The 15,805-nt window shown below is 24.6% G+C and overlaps 5 protein-coding genes across 5 annotated transcripts; 3 read left to right on the top strand and 2 right to left on the bottom strand.

Annotated features, from left to right (window-relative positions):
• Positions 1-877: 877 nt before the first annotated feature.
• On the top strand, positions 878-1,671 carry DICPUDRAFT_95997 (uncharacterized protein). Its single transcript, XM_003294214.1, has one exon. The coding sequence runs from the start codon at positions 952-954 to the stop codon at positions 1,558-1,560; it is 609 nt and encodes a 202-aa protein (XP_003294262.1). The 5' UTR covers positions 878-951; the 3' UTR covers positions 1,561-1,671.
• A 130-nt stretch (positions 1,672-1,801) lies between these two features.
• DICPUDRAFT_159232 (uncharacterized protein) lies at positions 1,802-3,166 on the bottom strand (the record flags this gene model as incomplete). The annotated part of the gene is made up of 1 exon (XM_003294211.1): positions 1,802-3,166. The coding sequence occupies one exon, from the start codon at positions 3,164-3,166 to the stop codon at positions 1,802-1,804; it is 1,365 nt and encodes a 454-aa protein (XP_003294259.1).
• An 897-nt stretch (positions 3,167-4,063) lies between these two features.
• Positions 4,064-7,374, bottom strand: DICPUDRAFT_159231 (uncharacterized protein; the record flags this gene model as incomplete). Its single annotated transcript, XM_003294210.1, has 3 exons — positions 4,064-4,891; positions 4,964-7,162; positions 7,252-7,374. The coding sequence occupies 3 exons, from the start codon at positions 7,372-7,374 to the stop codon at positions 4,064-4,066; spliced, it is 3,150 nt and encodes a 1,049-aa protein (XP_003294258.1).
• A 2,938-nt stretch (positions 7,375-10,312) lies between these two features.
• Positions 10,313-11,269, top strand: DICPUDRAFT_58938 (uncharacterized protein; the record flags this gene model as incomplete). Its single annotated transcript, XM_003294213.1, has 1 exon — positions 10,313-11,269. One exon carries the CDS (start codon positions 10,313-10,315, stop codon positions 11,267-11,269), a length of 957 nt encoding a protein of 318 aa, XP_003294261.1.
• Positions 11,270-11,581: 312 nt separating this feature from the next.
• DICPUDRAFT_159229 (succinyl coenzyme A synthetase alpha subunit) lies at positions 11,582-12,851 on the top strand (the record flags this gene model as incomplete). The annotated part of the gene is made up of 2 exons (XM_003294212.1): positions 11,582-11,950; positions 12,282-12,851. 2 exons carry the CDS (start codon positions 11,582-11,584, stop codon positions 12,849-12,851), a joined length of 939 nt encoding a protein of 312 aa, XP_003294260.1.
• Between the last annotated feature and the right edge of the window lie 2,954 nt (positions 12,852-15,805).

Here is a 15,805-nt window from a genome sequence, read left to right as displayed (position 1 = left end):
CATCATCAACAAAATAATAATAATAATAATAATAATAATAATAATAATAATAATAATAATAATAATAATAATAATAATAATAATAATAATAATAATAATGGTGATAAAATGTCAGTTGGTGAAATTATTGATGACTCAAGAATTGAGGCTGTTTATAGTGGTAGTAATAAAATTTATCAACCAAATAAACCCACATCCTTTTCTTCAAATAATATAATTTATAATACAAACCAAAAAAATAAAAATTCAATAGATGAAGCCAATAGCAATACTAATAGCAATAATAGTAATAATGATGAAAGGTCATCAATGGATAATAGTAATAGTAACGGTGATTATAGACACATTAAAAGGTTTAGCCCGGATGAAAATGAACAAAATAATGAGGAGGACTCTTATTCCAAATTTAACGATAAATCAAATAGTCAGGCTAAATTTAACATTTATCCAAGAACAAAACCGATTGTATCAAGTTTAAATCATAATAATGGTAGTGGTGATTTTGAAAGAGGCAATAACGTAGATAGCAATAATAACTATGTAAAAAATAATTATAGTAATAGTAGCCCAGTCAATAACTCACAAAAAGATCAAATCAATTTAGTGAATAGTAACTCTAATATTATTTCAAATCATAACAATCAACCACCTTCACAGCAACAACCACCACCATCGCAAAACCCGCAACAACAAATACAGTCGCCTCCACCCCACGTTTTAAATAATTCAACAATTCCTCCACCAATCCCACCTGTAAATAAAGAAAGATACCAGTGCCAACATATTGGTTGTTTGGAGGTTTATAGATGGCCTTCGGGTAGGTCCCACCATTATAAATATGCCCATAGAACTGAATGCCCAGAGGTTAACGGGGAACAGTGCCCAAAATGTTCAAGTAATAAAAGATCAAAAATTATCAAAAAAACCAAATGTCGTCATTTTACATGCAATATGTTGATCACACCAAAAAATAGATCTCGTCATGAGAGAAATTTAAAGCTCCATAATTGCCCACCATCTTGTGAAGCTTGTAAATCAATAAGGCTAAGAGAAATAATGGGTGGTTATAAATATCAGGACATAGATTCACCTCCAGAACAATATCACGAGGAAAATATTTATTCACAAAGTCCAAATAATGAAAATTACCAATCGCATCATAATAGTAATAACAATAACAATAATAATAATAGCCATAACAGTAGTAGTAATTCTAATTCTAACAGCAGTAATAATGGCAATAGTAATAATGGTAATAATGGCAATAATGGAGGTAATAACCAACAGTTTCATCATAATACCTATCAATCCTCTCCAATGTCTAGTCCCCAAATATATTCGCATCAACACCATCACCAACAACAACATCAATATCAACACTCACCACATCACCAACAATACCAAAATCATCAACATCAAAACCAACAAAATCAGCAATATCAAAACCAAAATCATCAACAACAATATCACCAACATCAACAACAATACCACCCACATCATCAACAAAATCAAAATCATTTTATTTATCATCAACAAATTAATCTCGACGATCATGATTAGCTTTATCACTGTAAAAAATAAAAAGAAATTAGAAAGCCTCAAAATTAAAATAATAAACTTAAAATAAATGATAGTTATCGTTTGTTCGTTTATTTAATTGTATAAAAATCTAAAATTAACCTTTTTATAATTTTTCTTTTATATTTTATTTTTTTAAATTCAAAATAATTTTTATTTCTTAGAAATAATTAAAAAAATTCATATTACATAATTAATGGAATATAAATTATTTATTTTTATTTTATTTTTTAACTTGGATTCTAGTCGAAACGCCGTAGTGGTCACTTAGTTGAGTAAATGGAAAGCCTTGAATAAAGAATGGTTCTACTTTTGTGGAGCCTTTTACGGTGGAAACAACATGATTGGATGGTCCTTGAGGAGATTGAACTTTATCAATATCAACACCACCAACCGAAACTTCAAATTCTCTGTTGAAAATTAAAATATAATCTAATCTTTTCATACATTTATAATCGTTTGGATTGGTAAGAGCAGTTTCTAATGGTACTTCCTCTATTTGACCTTTGTTATCCTTTTTTTGTTTTATATCGCCAACAGTTGGAGGATGGTTTCCGTTTGAATCATCTTTTAAGAGATCGGTAATTGAAAAAACTTTTTTATCTTTTGGGAAATATTCATTTGGATACTCTTTGTTATTTGTAGTTGAAAGTAAATCTATCATTTGGGTATATGAGGTACTATCTCTTGGGTCGTCTTTTGATGTTCTACCATCAACATTTAAATCTCCAGCTAAAAATATTGTTGATTTATCTCTAAAAGTTTTTGCAATAATAAATTCACGAAGTTGGTTAATTTGAATAATTCTAATGTTATCGTTTTTCATATTTGGATAGTTAATTGTGTTTGGTTGTTGCTCTAGTGGTGGTGGGTTTGACGTTTCTTTACGAGTTTTCTTATCTACTTTTGGGGCATAAGAGGCTTGCATATGAGTTGTAAAGAGATGTATAAAATTATCATCATCACTATCCAAACCATTAGGAACCACTTTAATTTTTGTATAAAGAACACCTTTTGAGGCCAGCATATCACTGTCTACACCTTGTTCATATAAAAAATAGTCTGTTGCAACAATTGGATATTTCGATAATACAACTAAACCACCATCAACTAAGAAAGTTGATTTTAAGTAAGCAGGTAAGGGTGATGCGGAGTAGTATTTAAAACCTTGCTGTTTGGCCTTCTCTATGAACCTTCTTTGACGATAGCTGAATGCTGAAAATAGTTCTTGAAAACAAATGATATCATACTGACCAAGAATTGATTTAGAGTTGATTGGTTTGAAATCTTTAGAGTTGTTATGAAGAGATTGTTGTTCTAATGGTGTCTTTGATTTTTGTTGAGTATATTTTGGATATTTCCATGGTGAAAAATAAGGTATATATGGGAAACTATTACGATCTATTGAATAGATTTCATTTGGAATGCCTTGTGGGCTTGTGGTATTTTTATTTAAAACATGTGGTGTTAAATTTTCTGATATCATACATTCTATTCTTTCGTCTTTATAGTCGTCATAATTATTTCTAATACCAGGTGGCCTAATGAAAACATTATAAGTAAGTAATTTTATATCTGTATTTTTCATTTTATTTAAAATATCTTGTTCTTGCAAATATTGATTTCTTTTATTATTATTATAATTATTATTATAACTAAAAAAGCTATCAATATTCTTAACTATAGAAAAAATAGAGTTTTTATGGTTATTGATATTGTAATTAAAATTAGTACTAAAATTAAAATATAAAATTAATGAAAAACAAATAAAATAATAATAGAATTTATGATAATAAAATTTCATAATTTTTAAAAAATAATTAATATAGAAAATAGAAATTATGAATATTTAATTATGATTAAAGCCAAAGTAATGAATTAATAAAAATAAAAGAAGTAACAACAAAAACATAGTTTTTATATGTAGATTATATTTTTTTGATTTTTTTTTTTTTTGATTTAAATAAATAATAGGGTGCTAATACTAATAAATAAATGTATGTATTTGATATTTTAAATAAAGTTAATTGTATAAATAAAATAAAAAAGGAAAACTTGCATTACAAAAAACAAAATAAAAAAAACAAAACAAAGCAAAAATAAAATAAATCAAAATAAATCAAAACAAAATAAAATAAAATATAATTACCTTAAAAGAATATTCTATAGTTTAATAATTATTATTTAAAAAACTAATAAAAATAAAAAAAAAAAAAAAAATTTTAAAAAATTTAAAAAAATTCAAAAAAAAATAAATTATTTAAAAAATAAGTTAAAATTATAATTTTAATATATTATACGTATTATTTAATTATATTTTACAAAAAAAAAAAAAATAATAATAAAAAAAATTTTTAATAGAATAAGTTATTATTTAGATAATTTTACAAAAATAAAAAAAATATGCAATTGATTTTTTTTTTTTTTTTTTTTTTTTTTTTGGTATTAATACCAAAAAAAAAAGGTAATTGTTTTATTTATTAAATTATTTACGATTTAATAATTCGTTTAGTTCGATTTTATATTTATTTAATTTATCAATTTTTTGTTCTTGAACTTTAAGAGGTACCCTTTGTTTGAAATCTTGAGAGTTAATAGTTTTTTCTAAATCATTAATGAAAGATTCCAACTTTGTAATTTTGGATTGTAAAGCTTGTTGGGATTGTTGTTGAGATTGTTGGGATTGTGCTGGATTTAAAAATTGATTGTTTTCATTTGAATCAAACTCAATTTGAATTTGTAAACCATCAGCTATAGTTGTAATTTTGCCATTTGATTCGTTAATTTGGTTTTGTGAAATTATTTGCCCTGAAATAACCAAAGAAGCATTAGCTATTTTTTCGAATGAATCTTTTAATTGTTCAAAAGTATTTAATAAGTTAATATTAAATTTATCCCTGAATGAATCGGCATCGACGTGCAGGGTAACATTGACTTTAGTTTTATCGTGAATTGTTAATAAACTTCTTTGGGCTCTGGTGGCATGTAAAACACTTTGGAATAATGAAATTTCTTTTTCGATTTTTGCCTCATCTTGTAAATATTGTTTATGGTATTTATAATTGGTTGTTGGGTATTCTGAAACCATAATTGAAATGGTTTGTTCACAATTGAGTGATTCCATTTGACTGGCTCTTGGTAATCTTTGCCAGATATCCTCAGTAATAAATGGCATAAATGGGTGTAATAATCTAAGGTATGTATCCAATACATTAATTAATACCATTTTGCTTGATTCATTATTTCTATTTAACTCTACTTTTATACATTCTAAATATAAATCACAAAAGTCATATTGGAAAAAAGAATATAGCTATATAAAAAGAAACTATTAGTATTTTAAATCAAACAATTATAATGCATAGTTGTATTTTAATATATTTACACTTTGTGAAATTGTTGATAAATTAAATGAATTAAAATTTGAATTTGATGACTCTATTAATTTTGATAATCTTGTTAGAATCCATTTGTCAATTAATGTAATTGAATTATAATCAAATGGTTCAGTGTTTCCATTATAATACATTGTAATTGGCTTAATTGATTCTATATTATTACAATTTGACAATACTAGTTTACTTGCATTCCATAGTTTATTACAGAATAAACGAATTCCAATAATCTTATTAATATCTAAATTAATATCTTTTCCATTGATTGGATACTGGGACAAAGAAAGACGTAACGAATCAGTGCCGCATTGGGGAATTCCTTGAGGAAACTCTTTATCTAAACCTTTTGTAGCAATGGATTTTTCTTTATCTGTAAGATTTGATGACAAAACATTATCCTTAAGCTCTTTAAGTGTTATGCCATTAATCACATTGAGTGGGTCGATGACATTACCTAAACTTTTTGACATTTTTCTTCCTTGTGAGTCCCTGATCATTGGATGTAAAAGAATACTATTAAATGGAATTGGTGATTCTGGTACTAAAGTTGAACATAACATTACCATTCTAGCCACCCAAAAGAATAAAATATCGGATCCAGTTTCCATAACATCTAGTGGAAAATATTTTTTGAAATCAATTGACTCTTTTTCGTTTGGCCAACCTAATGATGAGATTGGGAACAGTCCAGATGAAAACCATGTATCTAAAACATCTTGATCCTTTTCCAATGTAAACTCACCTTTCTTTAAGTTATAGTTTTTAATTGCGATTTCAGCTGCCTCTTCTTCAGTCTTTGCAACAACCCATTTTTCATTTACCAAACTCATACCATTAATAATACTATTATTACCATCATTATTATCAGTTGCTCTCAAATTATTTTCTATTATAAGATATGCTGGAATTGGATTACCCCACCACAGTTGTCTTGATATACACCAATCTTGAATATTGTTGAGCCATCTAAACCAATTTTCTTTAAATGATTCTGGTACAATTTTAATTTCATCTTTTTCAACATAACCAACTGAACGACTAGCCATTGCTTTACAATCAACATACCACTGAGGCTTTAAAATTGGTTCGAGCAAATCACCAGATCTACTGCAGATTGAAAGAGTGGTTGGATGTGGTTTTTTACCATGATAAAGTCCTTTCTCTTCTAACTTTTTGATAACCAAGGGTCTAGCGTCCAAACGATCAACACCATTAAATTCTGGAATTGTGTTTTCATTAAGGGTACCATTTGAGTTCATAATATTAATAAATTCTAATGAATGTCTTGTGCCACATTGATAATCGTTGAAATCATGACCTGGAGTAATTTTAACAACACCTGTACCTAAAGTTTTATCAACTAAAATTGGGTCCAAAACAATTGGGATTCTTTTTTGTGTAAATGGATGAACTGCGAATCTACCATGATAACTTTTGTATCTTTCATCTTCTGGGTGAATAGCAATACCAGTATCACCAAAAATAGTCTCTGGACGGGTGGTACTGACTATTAAATCTTTTAATTGCTCCATTGAAGAATCTGAATTGTCAATTTGATAAGCAACATCATAGATAACACCCACTTCGATAGACTTTACTCTTGATTTCAATTTAATTGATGTTGGTTTTTCAATTTGTTGATGATCGATTTCAATGTCAGAGATTACAGATTGCAATTGTGGGCACCAATTTACCAAACGTGTTGATCTATAAATTAAACCCATGTTGAACAAACGGATGAATGCTTCTTGAACAGCATTGTTTCTTTGTTGATCCAAAGTGAATACTGATCTACTCCAATCTAGTGAACTACCAGTAATACGCAATTGATTATTTATATTTTTTGAATAGATTTCAGTCCATTCAAAAACTTTCTCTAAAAATTTCTCTCTACCTAGATCATATCTTGTCTTTTTTTCCTTTACCAACAATTGCTTTTCAACTGCTACTTGTGTTGCAATACCACTGTGATCCAAACCTGGTATCCATACAACCTCTTTTCCCAACATTCTATTATATCTAACCAATGAATCCTGAATTGTAGTTGTTAAACTGTGTCCTATATGAAGTGATCCTGTAACATTTGGTGGAGGTAATACCATTGAGAATTTTTCACCATTTTTATTTTCTTTTGGTTTGAATAACCCATGATCTTCCCAAAATTTATATTTATTTAATTCGACATTTTTCTAATTGAATTAAAAAATAAAAAGTTAATAAAAATAAAAGATTATAATTTGGGCAGTATTTTCTAGGTAATTTAAAAACTAATACACACAGGATCGAATGATGATTTAATTAAACTTTCGTCAAATGGTGCTCTAATATAATATCTATTAAAACTGATTTGGTTTCTTGTATTAAATAATAATGTTTTATTATTATTTAATAACCTATTCATATTTGAATAAAGTTTTTTTTAATGTTTTAATAAAAAATGAAAAATGAAAACAATGAAAAAAAAAATAAAAAATAAAAAATTTAAAAAAATTTTAAAATAAAAAAAAAAAAAAAAAAATAAAATCAATTTATTGGAATATAAAACAAATAAAGGAGGAATCACTTAAAGAAACAAAATATTTGATGTGTGAATATTTTGAATATTAAAAATCGAAAAAAAACCCACATATCTAAAAATAATAATAATAAAATAAACATAATATAAATAATTGATATAGACAAATTACTACTAACCAATAAATAAAAATTCAAAAAGAAATAATAATAATAAAAAGGGTGAACCTAAATATTTATTTAATGTTTTTAAAAAATCAAGTTTTAATTAATTTCATTTTTTTTTTTTTTTTTTTTTTTTTTTTTTAAAATTGGGTTTTGATTATCTTTATTTTTTTTTTTTTTTTGTATTATATTAATAATTAAGAATGGGTTTTTTAAAATTTTTAATATTATGTTTTTTAAGTTTAATTATAATAAACTATTTAGATTATACAAGTAAACTTATTTATATAGATTTATATACCACAGAAATATATAAACACAGAGACACTCTTAACAATCCCATTATATATAATGGATCCCTTTTTAGCGACTCATATGCTATTATATTACCAAGGTCGGACTATTCGATTACCCCATTATACAATAAAGAAATAAAAGGCTTTAATCAAATCAATATATATAGCATTAAAGGAAATGATTTTTTTTTAATTGAAAAACCCATCCAACTTAATAATGGAGTGTACAAATCTAAAACCCATGGCAATACCTATATAATTATTACAAACAACGGTTTAATATATACAGAATTTAGTGTCGAAATTAAAGTCCATGGTGACGAAGCATTTAATCTTAGAGGACTGGAACGTTTTGTAGTGATGGTACCATTTTTTATAACTTTTTTAATATGTGTTTATTATAGTTATAAACTACTATTCCCGGTAGAACAAGGAAAAAAGAATTGGCTGTATTTTTTAATAGTTTTTGCAATCTATTTACTATTAAAATATTTAGAATTCAAAAATATTATTACTTTTAATGTATATCAAATTATAGAAAAACACCCATCTGCACTCAATTTTTTATATTATCCAATTGTTTTTACAATTTTATTATTAATTTATTATGTCTATAAAAAAACAATAATTAAAAATAAAATTGAATAAAAAACATTTTAAAACAATATTGTTTTTTAATATATTTTTATTTTTTTTATTTAAATTATTATTTTATATTTTTTTTTTTTTTTTTTACTTGAAACTACAAAACAATACTCCGATAATAAATGTTGATACAAATCCTTTAACCAATCAAATACAACCTTGGTGGAGGATTGATTTCTTGATTTTTTCAAAATAATGCTGGGAACAATTTTAAGTATAATATTTTTTTTATTTTTTTTATTAGAATCATAAAAAACGTGCTAAAGAATCCAATTTTTAGTGTGGTTAGTCAAAATCCCAATACCATCACAATTTATTTTTTGAAAAGATACCACCTTTGACTCTTAAAATAAATTTAAATCAATTTAATCTAAAAAAATTAAAAAAAAATTAAAAAAAAATTTTTTTAATTTTTTTAAATTATTATTTTTTTCTTTTTTTTCCTTTTTATTTTTTTTATTTTTTTTTTTTTTAAAATTATTTTTTTGCTATATATAAATTTCGTTTATTTATTTATTTTTTTTAATGAAATTATATATTTTTATATAGTATATTTATACTATATAAAGGAATATTATTGTAAATAGTCAACTAATCAATAGTTTTTTTTTATTTTTTTTTCAATAAATACCAATATTTTTTTTTTTTTTTTTATAATTTGTAAATTTGTTAAATAATTAAGAAAAATATATATAAATAATAAAATTTTTGGAACAACATTAAAAAATGTTTAAATTTAAAAAGTTAACAGAATTTGTAAAACAAAATCTTAATAATGTAAAACGTCAGAAAGAAATATTCAACTTTCATAAAGAATTAAATCACCATATACAATGTATTAGATTTTATCAACTATTTTATTTTAACCATCACCAATCATGTAATATAAATCAACAATTTCAACAGAGGAATCATTATAGAGAATATTTTTTTAATATTTATGAAAATTTATTAAATAAACACAATTTAAATAATTTTAGTTACAATAATAATAATAATAATAATGGTGGCACCTATCAAAACTATCACCACTACACTGGTGGGGGTTGTGGGAATAATGCAAACTCGGGTGGCAATGCACACAATAATAATGGATCAACGGGTGGTAGTACAAATAATAAATACGATTTTTTCTATCAACATAATAATTTCCACAATCAAAGTCGTCACAAATACTATTCACATCATCGTCAATTTTATGGACATTACTATAGAAGATATTATCAACAACAACAACACCAATGTAATAGACACCAACCAAAGAATGATAGGTTTGGTCTTTCTAGTTGTGATAAAAATGGACCAAAGAGTAAAAACAATGCTAGCTCGAATGGTCACTATAGTATTACATCTGCAATTTGCAACCAACTCTATGAATGTGCACAAAATCCAATGTTATTCTATATATACAATAAAAGGAAAAATGGAAGTCAAAGATCGTGCCATTTAAAAAAAAAACTGTATAAAAAATTACCAGAAAACCATTCGTCACGTAGCAGTGTAAACAATCGACATCAAACTACCCCATATACCTCAATTCCTGGCGAAAGCGTTACACCTTTAACATCAAACAATAGATACACAATGTCAAATTTTATTCTTTCACAAAACATTACATTAAAGAAAGACTCTCATTCTGACCACAACAGACTCTTTAGTAGCAGCACACCCCAGTTATTTGTATTATCAAAACTTACAAGAGTACTTGTGCCAATAGCAATGACCGGAATTCGTTCATCACTCTCCAAACACAATCTATTTAAACGTCTTGGCATGATATTTTTAATTTTGGCCTCTGCCACTGGAACCTATTTAATTTTAAATCAAGATGAAGTCCCAATTACTGGCAGATCAAGATTGGTTAGCTACTCTAAAGAAGAAGAACATGAACTTGGTCAAATGGGTTATGACGAAATGACCAAAGAATACTCTCCTTACTTTTTACCAGAAAATAACCAAGTTCAAAATAGAGTAAGAGAAATTGCCAAACGTATTATCGATGTTACCGGTCGTAGAGATTTACAATGGGAATGCCATGTAGTAAACTCTGAAACTGTTAATGCCTGTGTTTTACCCAATGGCAAAATTTTTATATTTAGTGGTCTCTTTGAAATCTGCGAAAGTGAGGATGAATTAGCAAGTGTTCTTAGTCATGAAATTGGCCATGCTGTTGCTCGTCATGCTGCTGAACGTCTTTCAATCAGCAAACTAGGCTATTTATTTCTTACCCTAACTCGTGGTTTAATTGGTGAAACTATCACTGGCAATCTCACTACTCTTTTCTCTACCAACCTTTTAAATTTACGTTATAATCGTATTCAAGAGATTGAAGCCGATCTCATTGGTTTAGAATTTATGGCAAAAGCAAACTATAACCCATATGCAGCCCTTTCAATTCAAAAGAAATTACAAAAATATGAAAACTCCATCAAAGACACCAGCACCAGTATTTCAACATTAGATTTCTTATCAACCCATCCAGCTCCAGAAGAAAGAATTTTAAAAATTGAAAATTGGTTAAATCAAAACTCTTCAAAATTTAATTTCAAAAACAATCAAACCATTGAAAAAAATAAACTAGGCAATGAAAACTTAGCAAACACTGTCAGTAAAAACAGTGCAAATGTAAATTCTCTTTCCTCCACAACAAGACTCTCTTACTTAAGTCAAAAATAAATAAATAAATAAATATAAAACAAAACAAACAAACAAATAAATAAAAACTAATTATTTTAAGATAATATTTTTTTTTTCTTTTTTTTTTTTTTTTTTTTTTTTTTGGTTGTTTGTTCTGTGTGATAACAAGCATCCCTAAAAAAAATGAATTTCAGCACAAACCACACAAAAAATATTATTTTTTTTTTAAAAATATTTTTTTTTTTTTTTTTTAATTTTTTAAAAAAAAATTTTTATTTTTTTTTTTATATTTTTTTTAAATTTTTTTTATTTTTTTATTTTTTTTAAAAACATTTTATATATTAATTAAAAATGATTTCAGCATTCGCTCGTAATAGTGTTAGATTCTTTTCAACTAAACCACACGTTTTAATTGATAAAAACACCAAAGTAATCTGTCAAGGTTTTACAGGTAACCAAGGTACCTTCCACAGCAAACAAGCTATTGAATATGGTACCCAAATGGTTGGTGGTGTTTCACCAGGTAAAGGTGGTCAAAAACATTTAGAATTACCAGTTTTCAACACTGTTCAAGAAGCCAAACAACAAACCGGCGCTAATGCCACAGTTATTTATGTTCCACCACCATTTGCCGCTGCTGCCATCAAAGAAGCTATTGATGCTGATATGGAATTAATTGTTTGCATTACTGAAGGTATTCCACAACAAGATATGGTTAAAGTAAATTTCATAGATTCATAAAACATAATTATCACAATCATCATAATCATCACAGTTACTATATATCATTGTCACCTCTATTTTGGTTAAAGAAATTTCAAAAAAAAAAAAAATTAAATTTCAAAAAAAAAATGATGATCACTTTCGATTCGACCGCAACAACAATAATAATAATAGTGGAAATTGTGGCAGTAATATTAACAGCAATAAAAACAATAATAATCACACTTCAACAATAATTATAATTAAAATAACTATCGGATATTAAAAAAAAAAACATTATTATTTTTACACGAATTAAATATTAATAATTCATATCTATTTTATTTAGGTTAAAAAATATCTTAATGAAAAACCAACAACTCGTTTAATTGGCCCAAATTGTCCAGGTATCATCAAACCAGGAGAATGTAAAATTGGTATTATGCCAGGTCACATCCACAAAAAAGGTAAAATTGGTATTGTTTCACGTTCAGGTACTTTAACTTATGAAGCTGTTGCTCAAACTACCGCTGTTGGTTTAGGTCAATCAACCTGTATTGGTATTGGTGGTGATCCATTCAACGGTACCAACTTTGTCGATTGCTTAAAGATGTTCACAAAAGATCCACAAACTGAAGGTATTATTTTAATTGGTGAAATTGGTGGTGAAGCTGAAGAAGAAGCCGCTCAATGGTTAATTGATAACCCAACTGATAAACCAGTCGTTTCATTTATTGCTGGTACCTCTGCCCCACCAGGTAGAAGAATGGGTCACGCTGGTGCTATCATCAGTGGCGGTAAAGGTGATGCCAACTCTAAAATCAATGCCTTAAAAGCTGCCGGTGTTACCATCTCACCATCACCAGCCAAATTAGGTGAAGCCATGTTAGAAAGAATGAAAGCTTTAGGTAAAGCTTAAATCCAATTTTTAAAATAATAATATAATAATATAAAATATAAAATCTTTTTTTTTAAAAAATTTTTGATCTCAAAAAAAAAAAAATCCAAAATAATAGTAATATAAATATTAATAATATAATAATTATAATTATTTAAAAAAAAAACATATTAAATAAAACCTTTACAAAAAAAAAACCTATGAACAACCCATCAATTATCAAATTATTTGTTTAAAAGAAATATATTCATACATTTCATTTTTGGAATTTTCACACATTTTTGGAAATTTAAAAAAAAAAAAAAAAATTAAAAATTATATAAAATTTTTTTATAAAATTTTTTTTATAAAATTTTTTTTTATAAAATTTTTTTTCTTTTTTTTTTTCACTTGCTAAACCGAAAAATTTTTTATTATTTATTTCGCTAAACTTAATAGTTGGATTATCTGTTTTTTTTTTTTGTTTCAATAAAAGAAGAAAACAAGGTTTTATATTTAATTATAAAAAGCAAAGGAAAAAAAAAATCAATACGATTCAAGATCATATTAAATTTTTTTTTTGTAAACTCAATAAAATTTAAATAAAAAAAATAGAAAAAAAAGTAATTAAACTCAAACAAAGACATTATTTTACAACTACTTTACTTACAACCAACATCACCACATTACAATAAAAGATTTAAAGAAATTTAAAATTTTAGATATACATTTTTAATAATAATAATTGATAAAAAAAAAAAAAAAAAAAAAAAAAAAAAGAATAGTTTGGTGGTTAATTTAGTTATATCTTTTGGAATATACTAGTTAATTAATAATACATAATAAAACTATATCCAATCATCAAATCAAATCAAAAAAAAAAAAAAAAATAGATTTTAAAATAATTAGTTCAATCACCCACATTATTGTTTTATAATAATAATGATATAAAGAAATAATTTAATATCTTCAATTCTTATGGTTTTAAATATATATTTATAAAATATTATTTTCAATTTTATCCACTTTAATAATCATCACATAAATAATTTTTTTTTTTTTTTCTTTTTTTTTTTTTTTTTTATCCTTTGTTATCTAATATTAATCAATATATGACTATATATTATACACCAGTTCACACTCACAGAATCTATAAAAGTTTATTGGACCTCATTTGTTTGATTAAAGTCTGCATTTTTTATTTTATTTTTTATTATTTCTTTTTTTATCATAATAATCCAATATCATAAACATGTGTTTTGTTGTATGTGTTCTTTAATATACAACATATTAACAAAACAATAATTCAAAAAAGGGATTTAATGTTGGTGTTAATAATAGTATATAGAAAATTATTTTTCTATTCAAGTACCCCACCCATAAAACTTTTGTTTAAATTTAGTACAGTGTTGTCAATTGTGTATCCTTTATAAAGAGAAAATAATAATAATAAATAAAAAAAAAAAAAAAAGGAAAAAAAATTCTCACAAACACACACAACACACAAAAACACACAATTTCAATAGTTTAAATTTCACTATATACTTTTTTTTTTTTTTTTTTATTTATTTGTTTTTTTTTTTTTTTTTTTTATTTCTTTTTTTTTTTTTTTTTTTTAAAATTATTTTAAATAATTTTAAATTATTTCTCTATTAAAAATAGGGTTTCTAAAAAATAATATCAATAAAATAAAAAAAAAAGAAAATATATACCAAATAATAATAAACCAAATAATTATCTATCTTTTTTTTCACAATCATAAACCTTTTTTTTTTTAAAAATCTATTTATCAAAAATAAAACTATAGTATTTTACTACTATTTATAATTGCTTTTTTTTTTTTTTTTTTTTTTTTCGTTTATTTATTTAATTTCAAGTTTATAAATTAAACTAGTTCAATATTTGTATAATAATAATTTCAATTTTATATTATTTATAATTGTGTATTTGTTTTGTCGATATAAAAATATAATACAATTTATTTAGCATTAATATAATATTAAACAACAATCTAATATTTCTTAAAATAATAAATAATCATAATAACAATCCTAAAATAATAATCTAACCCATTTTTAATCAAAATAATAATATAATAAAACAGGTTTTTTTTTTAATTTTTTTTCTTTCTCTCTTATTGTAATTTTTTAAATCAAGTATCAAATCTTTTTTTTTTAAAGGTTAGAGAAAACAATAAACATTATTATCACTCATTCTAAAAGGAAAAATGGCAACCGTAGAAAATAGTAATATTCAAGCTACCCAACCAGCTGCTGCTGATTCGACTACTGCAGCTTCAGCCCCTGCTCAACCAAAATTAGGTAAATATTATCAAATGTTTTTTTTTGTTTTGTTTTTTTTTGTTTTGTTTTGTTTTTTTTTTTTTTTTTTTTTTTTTTTTTGTTAATTTACATCATTCATAATTTATCCCATTCCAGTAAAATAATTTGAGATTGTATTCATTTTTAAAAAAATAAACAAACAATTTTATTTTATTTTTGTTTTGTTATTCATATTTCTCAAAAAAGAAGTTATAGTTTTTTTGGTTTTTTTTTCTGTTGTTATTTATTTTTTTATTTCTCTGGTTATTTTATATGAAAAAAAAAAATTCGAAACGACCGAAGTTTTTTTTTTTTTTTTTTTTTTATTTTTTAAAATTTTTTTTTTTTTTTATAATTTTTTTATTATTATTTTTTTTTTTTTTTTAATTTTATTTTATAAAAAAATTATAACAAACTAGATAATTAATTTTATTTTATTTTAAATCTAATCTTCTTTTTATTCTTGTTCAAAAATAAATTTTACAATTTATTTTTTTATTTTTGTTTGGTATATTTAAAATGATATCAAATAATTTAGAGGGTAAAGCATTAGAAGATGCTATCAAAAAACAAATCGAATATTATTTATCACGTGAAAATCTTTCAACTGATTTTTACCTCACAAATAGAATGAACAGCGAAATGTATGTTGCTCTGAAGTATATGCAAATTCAA

The sequence above is a fragment of the Dictyostelium purpureum genome (assembly GCF_000190715.1).
Source record: "Dictyostelium purpureum unplaced genomic scaffold DICPUscaffold_528, whole genome shotgun sequence".
Classification (NCBI taxonomy): Eukaryota; Evosea; class Eumycetozoa; order Dictyosteliales; family Dictyosteliaceae; genus Dictyostelium; species Dictyostelium purpureum.
This window is presented reverse-complemented; position numbering and strand designations above follow the sequence as displayed.